The sequence below is a fragment of the Lipotes vexillifer genome, unplaced genomic scaffold (genome assembly GCF_000442215.2).
Source record: "Lipotes vexillifer unplaced genomic scaffold, Lipotes_vexillifer_v1.1 scaffold1035, whole genome shotgun sequence".
In the NCBI taxonomy this organism is placed as follows: Eukaryota; Metazoa; Chordata; class Mammalia; order Artiodactyla; family Lipotidae; genus Lipotes; species Lipotes vexillifer.
Window position 1 is genome coordinate 47,719 of NW_006772073.1, and position 17,819 is coordinate 65,537.

The following is a 17,819-nucleotide window of genomic DNA, read 5'->3' on the forward strand; positions in this document are numbered from 1 at the left end:
AACCACCAGCATGGAAACAAGAAACAAGTATAGAAATAAAGTAAACTTTTCAAAGTTGAAAAAGATTCCCCCCAAAAGAGAGATCACAGGCAAACTAAGATTCTGAACTAGACAAAAATTTTAAGTTGTAAGGATAAGTTAAAAATTATATAAACATCTAGGTAAGTGAGATAGGTTATGGGCACAGGAACAAAATTTAGGCTGGTCTCAAAGTTCTTCTCTGAAATGAAGTACAGACATAAGGCAATATACTGTATCTTAAGACTTTTATATGCAACAAATTCAATATTCACATGTGAAGGCAAAGGCAATCTTAGATAACCAAGAATTCAGAATATTACAACCCATAAGTCTTTCATGAATAAGTTACTTGAACTCAGATTCCAGTCAAAACAAATATGAACTGAAATTTAGAACTCAAGAATGAACTTTTATAAAAACAGGACCAGTATAACTGAACCACTTTGCTGTACACCTGAAACTAACACAATATTGTAAATCAACTATACTCCAATATAAAATAAAAATTAAAAAAAAAAATAAATAAAAACAGGACCAGTAGTTCTCACTAAAATCAGGACAGGAGAACTTAAATAAACATAATTATGAAACTTCTCAAGGCAAAGATGAGCAAAATTCTTTGAAAAGATATAGTACAACAAATAATATTTTAAGTTTAATAATAACCTGAATACGAACACTCAGAATATTTAACAAGAGCTAAAAAGTGCGAGTGGGCAGAAGAGAGTAGGATTAGACAGGAAGGAAAGTTTATGCTAAATTTAAAGTGGGGGGGGAACCTCAACAAGTATTGTTTCATTTCAGTCTTTAATAATTATAGAATTCTAGACTGAAGAATATTTTCTGAAAATGTATAGGTTACCAACTGAAGAAGTGAAAATAAAATTATACCACCAAAAGCCAGGGTGAAAATAACCAAAGAAAACACAATTCCATACAGCAAAGATAGGGAAAGCAAAATAAGGAAGCATAAATTTAAGGAAAGCAAAACAGATGACATCAGTAAGACCAAACACACCAGGTAAACGTAATGGTGGCAAATTCTGCTACTGAAAGAGTTTCATATTGGGTTAAAACGTTTTTATACTACACACGCACACACACACACACACACACACACACACACACACACACATGCATACATATATATGTGAATATCAAGGTCTGGATTCCAAATGCTAACACTGGTGAACTGAAGGTGGGTCCCTATAATTATGACATTTCTAAAGGCAAAAGTAAATACTCTTTAAAGAGAAGATGTAGCATGTGAAATAAAACTTTTATTTTCTTTCCTATATTTCTATTTTCTACCATGGAAGTAGTTAGATACCATGAGTAGGTATGACATTTATAATTGGGAGGGGGAAATTTTTTTTTAAAGACAATAAACACAGAAAACCCAGAAGGTTTCATTAGAAACACTAAAATAAAAACAAAATAGAATGTCAACAGACAGAAAAATGAGTAACAAAATTTTAAACACACACACGTACACACACACCCCCGCCCCCAACAGAGTTATCCTGCCAGGAACACTTTTCGACCAGAAAGAATTTCAACACCTTAGAATGGCTGATTTAGACCTTAAAAAAGTGCAAGATAAAAAGAAAGGGTCCCTTCACTTGCCAGGCAGGGAGCACTGGAAGAATCAAGTGAAAATTCAAAAGCAGGAGCAGAACAGAGGCTCAATTCCTTTCTTTTCAGTTGTACTCTCCCCCTCAAACTGATATTGACAGAAAAACGTTAGTCCCCTTTTAAAAATATCACTTGCTCTTATTCCAAAAGCCACTGACCTTCCCATTTTATTTGATTTAGTGATCTCACAGTGAACTACCTGTCTTTACCTGTCTTTACATTTTATCAATGAATTCACAGGCCTTACAAGAGGAAAATTATTTAAAATAACCAAAATAGTTCTGAATTGAGGGATTGTTAAAGGCAAACTTCAACTCTCAATTCTAATTACTAAAAAACAAAGGAATAAGCAGCTTACCAAGTGAACCCAGGATGAGCAGAATTGTTAAGATCCACACAAGTATTCTTGATATATACCTGATTATCACCATCAAAATCATGGACAGAACTACAGGGAAGATAAAGAACACACAGAATATCATTTGAAAACTTTAGAAAATATAAAGAGAAACTCTTTCAATTGTTTTCTCCTAGGGAAATAATTTGTTGCTATTGACAAATTCATGACTCCAATTTAGGTAAGAAAGGAAACTGGCTGCTTTTGTACTTTGACTTTGGTACTTGTACCACTTGAACAGCATCACTTAAAACTAAAGGCACCTAACTGGGTTTATAAATGACAGAAAAGAATACATGCAAATGTATATGGTGACTCAAAAACAGCGCAGAACTGTTGTGGATTTGCCACAGGAAGACACGAGAACTCACATGCAAACATAGATGCCGACACACAAAGTGTAGAGAATGACGTGCTATGTTGGTGACCGGAAAAATTACCACATGTAGACAGAGATCAGTTAAATTAGGTGCTACACTTCCTTGAGTCACCTATGCGTTTCAGGACCAACTTCTCTGATGTTCGGTCAACAAGCCAGATGGTATATTATCTTTTTCTAGTTGTTTCTCCTCTAAAACTCCAACAGATGGTCTGACCCTATAGAATAATATCCTGAAAACTACTGAAGCCAAAATTCCTCTGACGTTACTTCTCAACTGAGGTCAGGGGTCCTGACTAAGAAGCTCTTCAAAAAAGGAGCAAAGCTTAGTTTGAGTTATTTAACCAACTCCTCTACCCACCCCAAGCTAAATTCCAAATGCCAAAATCTTGAGTGAAAATCTCAAAAGAAACTGAGATTTAACCCTTGCACAGGGAAATTCATTTCTGAAATCATAATTTGTTCATCTTTAATATCTAAAGTAAAGTCCCATTTCACAAACAAATGAATAAAGATCTTAAACCTCAAAAGAAAACCATTCTAATAAAAAATGGAATTCCAATGGCTTAACAACATTATTAACACTATTTTTAGGTTTGGATTTTTTTTTCTTGGTTCAAGTATTCAACTATTTCAGAAATCAAAAAATTTTTATATAAAGCTAGACTAATAATCAAGTTTCCTTGGACCATTTGCAAAGCCAAATAAATGGTTGGGATCTGTTACTAGGTAACATTATTAAGGTACTCACATTTGCAATAAATGTACAGGAACCAAAAACAGATGGGAGCGTTTCAAATATCACAGAAATAGCTTTTCATATGGACAGCATTATTTCAACTGAGTCAAGTACTACCTAAGCAAAAAGAAAATACTCTCTAATGACAAGACAGAAATATAGCTAGACTTCTCAATGACTATAATTGGTGTTAACAGGCATAAACACTCATTTTACTTATATAACAAAAGAGTTGTTTGGTTCCTACTACAGTTTACTTCTCCCAACTAAAAAAGTCTATAAATTCTCATATGGCTACATATAGTTCTAGGATAATATAGGGAATTTACATCTTGAAAATAAAATTTATTTGCTTTTATTTATTTTATTATCTATTTATTGACCAAAAATTAAACGGCTAACAAGTGGAGATTTCCTACTTTTTCAAGCAATACAGATATTAATTGTAGGAATGAAAAAAATTATATAATCCAAACATAATATATCAGAAATCTATGCTCTTTGATGGAAATATAAAAGAGAATATATAGCCTCTTTTTATAAGCAAGTAAGCCTTTTGGAATCAAAACTAAAAACAAAGGGGTGCTGATAATAGAAACCTCCTATTATCATATTAAAGGTTATTATAGACTTTGTAATCAAAGTTTGGGAATACACCAGTTTTCTCCAATGAGAGAAAAAGAAGGGAAATGAGTTTCAGATATATTATATTCTTTTTAAAATATGTATCTATTTATAACTATATATATTCTGAAACAATTATTTTGGCTATGGGAAGTTAAACAATTTACAAGTATCCCCAGCAGTATTCATATTTTGGTTAAAAGAACAGTCTTCTACTGCAGTACTATGCAATAGCTAATAATGAGAAAAACAATTACCTAGTGATAACAAGCAAAGTCCCAATATAATTTCTTTGCTGGTCATTACTCCACTAATCAGCCTGTGTAAGACACTATTGTCACTGACAAAGGTGATCAGGGCCTCTGCAAACTTGGCATAGCAGGAAATGTTCACAGGAGCACAGCGATGGAAGAATGGAATAGGTGCACTGGTGACACAAGAAAAAAAAATCAGAAAAAAAATTACTCCTACTTAATATAAATGCCACATCAAACACACAAATGAAAGGTGAATATGACTGCAATACAGTCCACCCTCCACACATCATATGGGAACTAAGAGCTGTGAGCTTAATGCTATGAAAATGACCGTCATGGGGCATGATGCACATCTTACCACAAGCCTTATCAAAGAGGGTGGAGTGCATATTCCAACAGAAGACATTACCCTCCCCTTCTGAAAAGAAACACACACACATATACACACACATACACAGCTACTAAAAGCAAAACCAAACACTTAAACTCCTCAGCCTACACATCTATCAATCAAGGGGCAGATGGCAAAACTTACAAACGTATACTTCATTGAACTGAAAATGAATGTTTGCTATAAGCTATCTAAAAATAAAAACAAACATACTTTTGCTTGAAACATGCCACCATTAATTTGCCACCATTAATATTTCTTCTCTCAGAACAGCATACAAAACCTTAGATTAAAAAAGGTATTTGGGGCACAAGCTTAATAACTCATACAAAGTAGTCATACCAAGACATCAACATACAGCATAATATGCAGCTATTTGAAACAATAACTTTGAATACTAATGTATGGAAGAACTTATGATTTAACAGTACAAGGGAAAAACCCTAAAATTGATATCTAATGTGATGATTACATCTCTGTATAAAAGATATATACATAAGAATGAGAACAGGAAAAAATATAAAGAAATGAAAAATCTCTGATTTGTTAGGGTCATGGGATTCTGGGCCATTTTCTTTTCTTTTTGTATGTTATTATTATTATGAGATTATTTGTGTCCAAAAGAAAGAGGGAATCAATTATATCACGTTTACACTGACTGCAGCTTTCACTTGTGAAGGAACATAGCTACGTATAAACCGTGACATAAATATAACTTGTTATAACATGGTTCTATTTTAGCTTCTGAGAACATGTATGCACTAATCAGTGAGAGATTTTAAGCAAAGCTCTATGAGCATGCCCTCAGTTGTGACTTGTTTGGATTCTAAAAGAGCCCATACATGCGCCTATGCACAAACACACATTTATGTGTGCATTAAGTTAAAATTTAGTCATTACTAACACGAATCCCACATTGTCAGAATTATTTGTAGGACTATCAGTCACAGTCTAACATAACACTTTTGACTGGACTGAAATAAGTGTGTTCTCATTCCTGATTGGCACTGTGTTTTGGTCAAATTAGTGAATAAGATTACATGGTTGAACACCAAATAAAATCCCAAGGTTTCTAATCTCAGCAAAGCAACTTTGTATAACCCAAAGCAAAACACTACCTTTGTTTCCTTCCTCAAAAAACAATTAGAATATTTCTTTTCAAGTAAGAATATAAGTGAACTATATATTGATTTTCCTTAAATGTTGGTACATGAGCACCGTTGGGAGTAAGAATAAGCAACATCTTCCGTGATGTTAAACTTCATGGAGCAATAAAATAATATAATTTTAAAGATCTAGCCTTACCTTAGTTATGCTCTAAAGTAAAATGTATCCAAAAATGATGATGACATACATGTTCATTTTTTTAAAATTGCCTCTTGTGATGTGTAGGTGTATTTGTATACACCTCCAAAATGGTGTTGGTGAAAGATAATACCAAAGATCTGATATTTTGTCACAAAGTGCAGAAAGCCAGAGCATTCTGAGTAATGCTTGAATTACAGGTATGTAAGTCACCATTTTTTGACCAAAAGTTATTTTACTAATGATTTAAAAAGACATTAAATTACAGAATACTTTTAGGTGATATGGATTTAGTTAGAAATATTACAGGAAAGAATGAAAAAAGATTAACTAGAAGTTCCTACTCAATGGAGGCTAACTTGGGACAGAAACCTTTAAACTTGACAACTGTGTTGTGACCTACAACTATTTTTTTCCTGATACTGTCTAGATACTGTCCCTGCCAGGTTAATGTCCCTGTCTAAGGACTTTTAACCATATTTTAACTAAAAGGCTGGTTCTCTGTCCTTCAAAACTAAAGTTCTCTCTGCTCCATGACTGTCTACCTCTTCATCTGCTTTATTACCCTACATCTCTGATGTCATCTCAGTTTAACTCACTTGCCTCCAACCTTGAACATAAGATACATCCACCTTAAGGATACTGATGTTCTGTTTTCAATACCCACCCATTTTTTTGGTCCTGCTCCCCTGTTTCCTTTTTCCTGTCATATAAACGTAAACTTTATCCTCTGTCCAGAGGTGGCTCCACTTAAATCTCCCATATCCTAACAGGATGTTGATGTATTTTTACACTCAAATAGAAATATACATCATTTCCAAAAGAGAGTGGAACTTGTGATAAAGAAAAGAAAACTGGACTTGGGTTCAAAAGCCCTGAGTGATTCTCCTAACATTACACAGGTCACTTCATCTCTCTTTCTCTGTCCCTCCTTCTGTTAGCTGAAAGGGTAGAAGTAAGTCCTCTATAAGTCTTTTCACATCTTAATAATAATAATAATGTCCACCCATAAATCAATGATTCTAAATTAGTAGAAGCAGGATGCCCAGTAGCTTTAGTATTTTTCTGCTTTTCATACTTATAATGAGAATAGCTGATTTGAAAAGGGAAGGATTATAGTCTTAAAATTCTAATCCTTCATTTGTATTTAAGAGGAAAAGCTGAGTAATATCAGTTTTGAACTTACGCTTTCAAGTCATTTGTCTGCTGTATATAAACACTTGGCCAATTAGAAACAGTACTTTTACAAATATCTTTCAAAGAACTGGAATAAAATAACAGTCCCTTGCCTTATAATTCAATCTATGTCAGTTAAAAAAACCTGACAGCTCTAAATTTAAAGGTATAAAAATAGCACAAGCTGATTACACTGTTTAGCTGATGGTCAAAATGGTCAAAAGCTGCTCTTAGTGGTAAGGAATAACAGAAATAGAAGGCAAACAAGACCGAAGATAATATTTGGACACAACAGCAAAAATGAAATTAAATACTTAGCTTTAAAGTGAAAAGTACTAGATTCCCTTGTCATTCTTTTTCTCAACTCTTTCCCAAACAGAAACAACTTGACTAGTCATGAATTATTTTGTTTGAATTATTTTATTTTATTATTTAAAAAAATTTTAGTAATCATGGCATTGAAATGGTTTGTCTTATATTTTACCATTTAAATCCCATGTGATATGATGAATTTAAGATGTTACCTGATTTCATATACCTCTCAGAAAATAACCCTTCTGAGAACCTAGTATATGAGATCACTGCTACTTTAGTGTCTAACCTAAATGACACACTCTGTGCTTCTTAATTAAGAAAACGAGCATAAAGTATTCTATTTGCAGTAAGTTTTTCTACCTTTTGAAGCCTACAGAATATTGAATCTTTAAGAAGTCAGTGCTGTCTCATTAGGAACCGATGCTGTTTCACTTTATTGAAACATTAGTCAACAAGAACAAAATGAATTTATAATGAGTCTTTTAAAGATTTTTTAAAAATTAGCCACTCATAGGAAAATTGTATCTTACCTTGGCAAACATATTGCCCATTTGCCTTTTAGTCCAGACTATCACAGTTAATGAGCTCCCTCAAAGTATGATGACAAACAATGCCTAATATCTTGTCCATATGCCTTTGTAAGAGAAGATAGGAGTTTGCACTTCACACAATTATCTTAAAACTTCAGGTTATAAATAAGCAATTACATAAGACTTCTCATTAAAAGTTTTATTTAAAAAAGAATAAAAATAAAGGGTTTTGGCAATATCTCTATAGCACAGCAAAGGCAGGAAATAAGTAATCAAGAATCTAATGGCAATGTGCAGTGATTTTCACACATTTCATTTTATTTCTTTTCTCTCCTCTTTCATTCCTATTATCCCTTTTTTCCCTTTAAACTAACAATGGTATAGACTTGACAAGACCTTAGATTCAAATTCTGATTCCCAACAATTAGTTGTGTGGCCTTGGGCAACCCATTTAACCTCTTATTTTCTATTTCCTCATCTATAAATTAGGGACAGTATCCTTATAGGCTTTTGTGAGGGTTAAGTGAGATAGTACATATGAGAAACATAATATTGTACTTGGCATCCAATAGATGATTTATAAATGTTAATTCACCTTGAATCCTTCACTTAGAAAATATAGATAGATCATATTTTTTTCTTGGCTATTATTTTCTTATTTCCATATCATGTTAATTCCTCAACACCAAGTATCCCTTCTGGTATCTGGAAGTACCAAAATAAATGTTTGATGAATAAACTGAACTTACGAAATCTGTTTCTAGTATTGCAACTTTTTCTAGCTATACCCAAACCTTTAAGCACTGTAAGTATAAGGGCTGGCTAGACTCCCTGTTGCTACTATGTTTAGCATGTCACCAGTAGAGTTCTGAATTTGGATACAATATGGCCCTTTCTAGGCATCTGCTTTTAAAATTCAAAAGCTCTTAGGAATAGTAACCATTTGGAAATTATGTGGCACTAATGTTTTATTGCAAATTAGTTTACAACTGCTTTTCTTTAAAACAGGCACCTTCAGCTGCAGAAGGTTCCTGGGTACCCAGGAAGGTTGGAAGGCTCTCGAAGTTGAGACAAATAATAGTTCCTAAGCCAAATGCCAAGCACAATAATGAATATTTAACACATATTATCTTACTTAATTCTTATAACAATTCCATGGGAGAGGTACTGATAGTCCCATTTTACATATGAGAAAACCTGGTTTACTGAGGGCTTAACAGACTCACTTAAGCTGACAAATAGAAAGTGATAGCACAGAATTCAGCCCCAGGCCTATCTGGACTCAAAGTTCAGTTCTTTCTGTCCCACTCCTGTGCTCCCAGGGGGACAGCAAAGGAGACATAAAAGATGCTGAGGGCCATTTGCCTGCATCACAGGTTTGCCTAGTGCTGGTCTTCTGGTGCATATAGAAAAGTCAATCAAAGCATAGTCCCTACTCTTTTTAAGGACAGAGTTTCTTAAGGACAGAGACTAGAACTTACTCATCTTTGGAGATTTGGTATCTAACATAACACTGTGTGTGAAACAGGGTAGTGCCCTAAGTTTTTTATTAAAACAAATTTATTCTTGTTTTTTGATCCTTTCACTTTGCCAAATACCAGATGATGATATTTACAAGATCTTGATTTGCCTTCCTTCTATCACCTGTTGCTTCTCTTTTACCTTCCAACAATGTGAGTTCAGACAAAAGTGATAGACTGTGAACTACTAAGATAAGGAAGATGTGAGGATCTTTAAATACAGTATAAATATAGTATATAGCTGGTTTTCACATGGTTTAGGTTCATCATTGCATCTTGGATTACTAAAACATTAGTGGATAACCTTGTTAGAAGCCGAGCCTGTCCATATCTAAAACCCAAGCCCCTAATACTACGTTTTGTCTCCTAGTGAATGCCCTTAGGATGCTGTATGTGAGACGTCCATGAGTGTGCAGCCAAGACTGGATCACCCAGTATAACCAGGAACAGGCAGTCCTCAACATGGTAGAGTCAGAGGTCAGAGGTGCCGGAGGATTTGAAGTATGAACTGCCCACCCATATTATACTCGAGCAGAGCAACCTCATTCTCATACCACGGTTTCTGGTTATCCTTTTATAATATACTTATGCCTTAAAATAGTGACTCTATACTCAAAGTATGCATTTAAAATAGGCTTTAGCAGTTGAATAGAGAACAGAGCTTTTCTTGATTTTACATTGATAATTTTCTCTATTCAAAGAACCTCCTTTCTTTACTGTCTCAGCCTCCCTAATAGTCTCAATTTTCATGAATGGAGTTTCCCTACCTACTGGTCTAAGCCCATAATTTGTAGGTCCCTCCTACTTAGTATTTTTTAAAACAGTCCCATTATTTTTATGTCTGTAGGCTTTAAATTTTAATTTCAATAGCAACCTGACAGGACTAAAGGAGCTGGAAATCAATTAAACTGATATATCCTTTGTCGACTTTCCAACAGAAAATTTCAAATTCAAGTTAATAAAGCACAAGTAACACCCATAAGCAAGTTGAAGGAAAGGAGACATAAGAATTTTAACTAATAGCTTGCTATAACATACTGAGATACAGTAAAAAGTGGTTTTGATTCAATATTCCTGGGAAATACTCATGTCATACATGGTTAGTGATATATGCTAAGGTTCTCAAGATCAGACATGCTCCAAAAACTATATACCTAATTCTGAGGATATATTCCACAATGCTTGAGAATTTATTTCCTTTTAAAAAAAAATCAATTTATAATTTTAAAATTTGCTTTACTTAAAACTACTGTGAGATCCTTCCAAACAAAGAACATTTCTTGTTTCATCTTTGCATCCATTGCACGCAGTAGGTATTTAACAATAAATGTTTGTTGATTAAGACAAACAGCTTACTATAGAGAATGTACCTAAAGGATATAGCTTGAAATAAACTATGGAGAATAATCATTGGCATATTTTTTAAACTTACAAAGAAAATTTTAAAATAATACCAGTAAGTATGACCAACTTCAAAGAATCTTCGGAGAGTGTGAGACTTGGCTTCCAATTTTGTTGTGGGTTTTATAATGATTCAGCAGCTTTGTATACTTAAAAACTATGGCATTAAAAAAAAAAAAAAAAAACAGTGCGCCCCCAAAAGAAATTTAAAATAGCTGAGAATGAGAAAAGTAGTTTGCCTGTGTGTGTGTGTTTTAAAATGATGTGAAATTCACAATGTCATTTCTATTACTACTTTTAAAATTTTGTTGTAAAAGTACTGAAACTGGGCAACAGGTATCATCAAGTGACTCTTTTCTCAGAAAAACATATACAGTTTAAAATCGACCTACAAAAACAGAAGTCACAAGTTAACAAAATACAATAACATTTACCTCGCTGGAACAGGTAGTTTGGGGCAAAGAACAGAAGCTCTTGATGATGTAGTATATTCAGAAGGCTTTAGGTTGTAGCTGCAGAGCGCTGAGCCTGTTGAAAGAAAAGCTATATGTTAGCTAGTAGAACAGAGTCCGAATAAATTCTTCCATTAATTCACTTTAACTTTATTTTATAGGTTAATATTAACTCAACATATACAACTTTCAAACATTATAGAATTAATAAAAGTCTGATTTGGTCTATAGTATCAATTCTCAATCATTTGAAACAGATTTTTCTCTGGTAACTTATATACAAATTTTAATTAATAATATTAAGGGTAATAACAATAAGTACTAGAGCTACTTTTATTGAGTGCCATATATCAGGCCCTATACAAGATGACATACAAATACACATATATTTTTTTTAATAAAGAGTCAACTTTTCATTGTAACTGACCAAACTGTGTCTAGGAATGTCTTCAAACAACAGAACCAAAGAAACATGATAAAAATATCCTCTTGAAGAAACCAACAGTTTTTGCCAGCCCCAGTGCTTCTGAGGGTTAGACTGAAAGCAGCCCATTCCTGAGGCTGGTTCTCTTCCCCACGCCAAGAGGAGGGCTGGGATAGATAGAGGACCTGGTCTTTCCTCCTATTATGCAGTGGGGTGAGCCTCTCCTCTCAACATATATATGAATTATATCATTTACTATAACTCCATTAGGCAGGCCTTTTTTAAGCCCACTTGACAGAGGAGAAAATAGAGGCTAAGAGACAAGGTAAATAACTTGTCCAGGGTGACATAGCTGCTAAGCCAGTAATGCTGGGGTTAAACCCTAGATCTCTTTGACTACGAAACCCATCTTCAACTACACATGCCATCTCTCCTTCTGATGCTATCCATTACTAAATATTTAAAATTATTGCATATAGCACATATGCATTCAGATAATATATTACTTTTTCCTTATTTAAAAGGCAGGAAACAGTAACTGTAAATAAACTGAATTAATTGATAAAATCAATAAATTGATCAAAGGATTCCCTGCTTTCAGATAGTTTAAAACAGCTTAAATTCAGTCCTAGATTGGTTATTCTCTGACTACATGGCTAATATATATCTAAATAATACATAAAATTCAAATGGATACAGTACACCCTATCTTTGATAAGTCTTATTTAACTGACCTGCTAATTTTATAACATAGCAACTAGAATACTGTGAGATTCATTGTACAACAGATATTGTTAACTAAGGAGATCTAGGCTTTAGTTCTAATTTTGCTGAGACCTACTACATTATACCATGTAAACTGTATTTCATTAATTGAAGTGCTTATGAGGTTACTAATTTGGTCAAATACTTCATTATTAAATACAAATAGAATAGCTTTGCATTTATATCATAGCAATAATGAGATTTTGCACTGTATCACCATGGAAAATGTTTAAATTATAATGTGAAGGTAGACTTTAACATTGGATTAATTATGAAAACATCATGTGAGGATGTGAGAAGGAACTAGAAGGGAATATAGAAAAAAAGATTTGTTGGGACAACAAAATTGGGAGATTTGTTTCATTTATATCTGGTCCTTTCAATCAAAAGCACTTTTAGAAAGCCACAAACCTGCATTTAATTCAGTAATGCTGCCCCTAAACCAGCAACCAACTTGCTAAGTGTTTGAATATGTGGGTCTTAATAGTACATTTACATAAATACATGTAGCATCATTTTATATAAAAATAATTCAAGTAACTTGACAGTGTAAAATATTTTTAAAGAGATACTTGAAAGTTACATGGCACTGTTCTTCAAGCTTCTTCAGCTCTTAAGATAGACGCAATGGAAAACTAAGTTTCTAAAATTGTTTTCAATCATTCTCTTCCATTTTAATGACTTTCTTTTTTTTAAGTTAAACATGAATATTAAGCATCTAACTCTTCTAAAATTAGGCTTTTGTGTTTAAAGATAATGCAACTAGATACTATTTATAGCAATTTTAGAGAAAATATGACAGCAATGGCAAGCAAACATCTTAGATTAATTCTAAAATAACTGGGGGTCCTATTATAGAATTGCTCATGAAAAAATAGCAACTGTGCCAATAACTGCAGAGCACCCAACGTGATCATCAACTTCCTGATCTGAATTGCCAACTTACTTCTTTCAGAGTCCAAGATGGAATCGATTTGCACAATATAAAAGGCCCTAACTAAAGCATACTGTGTCAGTGCTGTTAAACACACTGCTCCATCTGAATTCAGTGAACATAATCTCCATCCCCACCCTTTTTTCATTTAAAAAAGGAGGTCAGCAGGTGCAACAGAGTTCAATTTTATAAAGACTTTCCCAGGATAATGCTCAATGAAAGGATAATAGCCTTATCTCTGATGGTATTCTGGGACAGAGGCCAGTACTAAATAGATCCTGTACTAAATAGATTAAAGAAAAAAGATCTTTACAATGTGTTAGTAGTAACAATCAGAAGAAACCTTATATTGCTTCCTGCTCAAAGGGTTCATGGACAGAGAAGCCTCAATGAAGAACATTAAAACAACCCAGAAATGGCCAACGTTTTACAATTGTTTTTCTTTTCATGTTTATTAGCTAATGCATTTTTAGTGAACTCTTTTAAGGTAGTATGTATTTTATTATTTTTTAATAGTAGAAGTATAAACATATGATGTTTGGTTATAAACAGCAAGACAACATTTTTCTTCTAATGCAGAAAGCAGGGAAAAACCGTGCTAGGGTAATGAAAAGTCTGAAACAAAAAAAAAAGCTTGTCTAAACCACACCAGAGGCAATCCATGCAATTCAGCCAGTGTTATTCAAAGGCCAACAGAATGAGTGATCTTAAGAACCTAACTTGGGTATATAAACATTTATCTTGGTAAACAGTTGCTATAGTCCCCAGAATGTTTAACTACTACAATATATCAAATGCCTTTTAATAGTCAATTATTTATTCTTTAGCTCAATATCACTTATAACAACACCCCTAAGAGGTATGTTTCCATTGCCATGCTCCAAACATTACAGATGAAAAAAATAAGTCATACTTCCAAGGCCTTTTAAGCAATCACTGGCAAACTACTAAGAAACAGAGTTCTTTACTCCTAGGCTACAATGCTTCTTCTGTGTCTTTTCTAATAATCATAATCAGACACGTATTCAATAAGCTCCTGGGCAAAAAACATATGGTCCACAGATACTGCAAAGATAACATGTTTGAGAACAGTTTTTTCCATCTCTCTAAATCTGCTGTCTCCTCCCGTGTTAATTCTACCCTGGTTAATGGCTCCACCACCCATAAAATCCCCAAGATGAAGTGTGGAAGTCATCCTATATCTTCTTAATCTACATCTTCCATCTACGTCTTCCCACACTATTCAAAACATTCAAGATACCAAGTCCCAACAATCAGATCTTTCTGTGTTATTTCAGACCATCACAATCTCTTATTGGGTCAGTTAAACTATTCTCTCAGAGGGTTTCTTAACTCCATCCTGTGTACAACCTTCAGAATGATTTCTGTAAACTGGGCATTAGTTGTATTACATCCCTGCCCTCAGGAAAATTCCAAACTCCTTGGCTTCAAGGTCCTCCTAAGGCAGGCCTCTTCCTAAAACTCCAGCCTCATTTAAGCATAATAAACTACTTATAATTCTTGCTGTTTCACAAACTTCCAAGCTTTTCCACATGCTGCTCCCTCTGCTTGGGCTGTCCTTTCCTAACTAGCATCTGAAAGTGTTCCAAGTTTGAGCAGAATTTCTACAAACTACTCAAGCTTTACCTCCTCTGTCAAGTCTTCTCTGATGCACCCAAACAAAGCTATTTACTTCTTAGTTCTATTATAAAACTTAGCATATTAGTTTACAATTTTTTAGTTTACATATCATCTCTATCTTTAGAATGTGAGCTCTTTGAGAACTGGGACCTTATGCCTTCAAAATATCTGGAACTCCTATCTCCTGGCATACAGAAAGCACTCAAAAGCCATCTGGTAAATAAAACAGACAGAAATAACTACTTTTAATCTCTTATATTTCGGTGTTACATGTTATATATAATGATATATGCTTTTCAACATTGACTACAAAGTACACTATCTGAAACAGGATTTCTAAACCATGGTATTAATACAATTCTTGGGCAATTCTTGGTTGTATGGGGCTGTCATGTGCATTTGCAGGATGTTTAGCAGCATCCCTGGTCTCTATCCACTAGATGCCAGCAGCCTCCCTGTAACCTCTCACCCAGCTGTGACAACCAAAAATGTCTCCTGACACTACTAAATGTCCTTGTGGGGGTGGGGGTGTGGGGGTGGGCAGCAGTGGCAGGTGCAAAATCACCCTTAGTTAAGATCTACTGGTCTAAAACATCAAATTATTTGAAACAAAGAATTGGCAAGTTGGAGGCTAATTCTTGTTTAAAATTTTTGTTTGATTTGCTATCTCAGTAATATTTGTAGGATATACAAAGAGAAAAAAATACTACTTAAAAAACATGCTTTAGGACTTCACTGGTGGTGCAGTGGTTAAGAATCCACCTGCCAATGCAGGGAACACGGGTTTGAGCCCTGGTCCGGGAAGATCCCACATGCCGCAGAGCAACTAAGCCTGTGCGCCACAACCACTGAGCCCACGTGCCACAACTACTGAAGCCCGTGCGCTTAGAGCCCGTGCTCCACAACGGGAGAAGCCACTGCAATGAGAAGCCCATGCACTACAACAAAGAGCAGTCTCCGCTTGCCTCAACTAGAGAAAGCCTGCACGCAGCAACAAAGACCCAATGCAGCCAACAATCAATCAATCAACCAATCAATAAAATTAAAAATAAATAAAGAAAATCTTTTGATGCAGAACAGTTTTCATTATGAAAAACAAATTACATTGCTATGAGAAGTTTAATTAATTTAACCCCTTTCTCTCTAGTTAGGAAAGCATTATATATTTATATGCCAGAAGAAAGCAAGACAATTTTCCAATTTCAATTTCTAGTAACCAGCGAAAAGGATGGACATATTTGCAATTCCCAAGAAGCACCATTAACCAGCTGGAGATATGACATCACCTGTCAATCACTATTGGCACATAGTAGGCACACAAGAAATATTTGCTGAGTGAATTAACTTTGGCCATCTATGTACAAGACTTCTACTAGGTATTGTGGAGGACAAAGATAAGTTTGACTGCCTACTCTAATGCAAGCTCCTTAAACATGGGGAGGACTGTACCTTGTTTTTGTCTCTCTGGCACATAATTAGTTATTTGTTGAATAAAGGAATTAGTTAAAATTGCATTACTAAATTTAAGGATTTTTTCCTCCCCTTAAGTTTCCCTTGCTGGTCTCTGACTTGGAGGCAATTAAATCAGTTGCTACGGTTTTATGTTTCATTCATTTATAAATTATATCAAGACCAATCTTTTGATTCACTGTGGCCAAAAAGAATACATACTCTCTGTGGTTTAAGTTATAGTGTTACTGCCAGGTAAAAAAAGAGGGTAATAATCTGATCGTCCATTCATACTAACTCTACACTTACCAACCAGATAACGATAATCAAAAGGCTTGTTAGTCTTCATAAATCTTAAACAAATGGATCACATAATCTTTCATGATTTTCAGCAGCGATCACTGAGAAAGCACCAAGCTGCATGGCTCTACGCAAAATGTGAACATGGTCCAACTGGCAGGTCATAAAGCTTTCAGAATTTATACAAAATACAGTACACTGAGGAAGCACTCAGTGCTTCAGTACACTGAAGAAGCACTCTTAAACAGGAGTGCTATATATGGGATGCAAACAAAAGGAAAATAAGAATTCTGTCAAAATAAATATTGATACAATAGTTTGATAAGAGTAATACAAAAGAAAGTAAGGAATTCCATGTAAAATATTAGCACCAACTGAGAACATGCAGCCAGCCCCCAACCTACAGGTTATTCTCATTTCTAAACTTTTGTTTAGAATTTAGACTGCATGTGGAAAGAATAAAATGACATGTAAAGCATCTGCCACAGTGCATGACACAAAGTAGGTACCAATAAATGGGATGTTGAAACAAAACACAGGGCTTAAGTCTGATTTACCTATTCAGACTCAGATGCCCATGCTGAACAATGGGGACAGTGGAATAAAGTGAAGGGTGGACTACAGGCCAGAGGTGGTGGTAGGGCCAGAATCAGGGAAGGGGGAGAGGAAGGGGAAGAACATCTGAGCAGGCATTATGTTCCCTTCCCTTCACCAGCTGTCATGGTCTGGCTGGGCTGAGATGAAAGTCTCATGTGAAGCTGAAGTTAGTTTCAGAGGGAGGGTGATTCTTTTCCCCCCTACAATGTATACACTATTGAGTTTTCAAAAATAATGATAATAAAGGAGGAAAGAAACTTCTTCATCAGAAACCGGAGGGAAGAAACATTGCTGGGTTCATGCTCTGCTGAAAATAACTCAGATGGGAGCTCTCACCAGATGGTTTTAGTTTCCTCTGTAGGGCATAAGGTTAGGAAAGAGGAAGAACAAGAGAGCTTAACAGAATAAAAGGCATGAATAATCCTTGGAGAGTATGTATAAGAGAGATAAATGAATGAATAAGATGAATTATTTAGAGATGAATAAAAAGAACTGATTTCACAGCAATTCTAGTTAGACTGAAGCTAAACAATTTGCCTGTTGGTGGCAACTCACATGGATACAGAA

The 17,819-nt window shown here is 34.6% G+C and overlaps 1 protein-coding gene across 1 annotated transcript in view; it reads right to left on the minus strand.

Annotated features, from left to right (window-relative positions):
- SLC44A1 (solute carrier family 44 member 1) overlaps positions 1-17,819 on the minus strand; it is a 132,275-nt gene that overhangs the window by 39,206 nt on the left and 75,250 nt on the right. Inside the window, exons 7-9 of the mRNA XM_007447291.1 lie at positions 11,125-11,218; positions 4,053-4,222; positions 2,015-2,104 (exon numbers count right to left, since the gene is read on the minus strand). Of these exons, the coding sequence (XP_007447353.1) occupies positions 2,015-2,104; positions 4,053-4,222; positions 11,125-11,218 (354 nt within the window). The remainder of the gene's footprint in view (positions 1-2,014; positions 2,105-4,052; positions 4,223-11,124; positions 11,219-17,819) is intronic.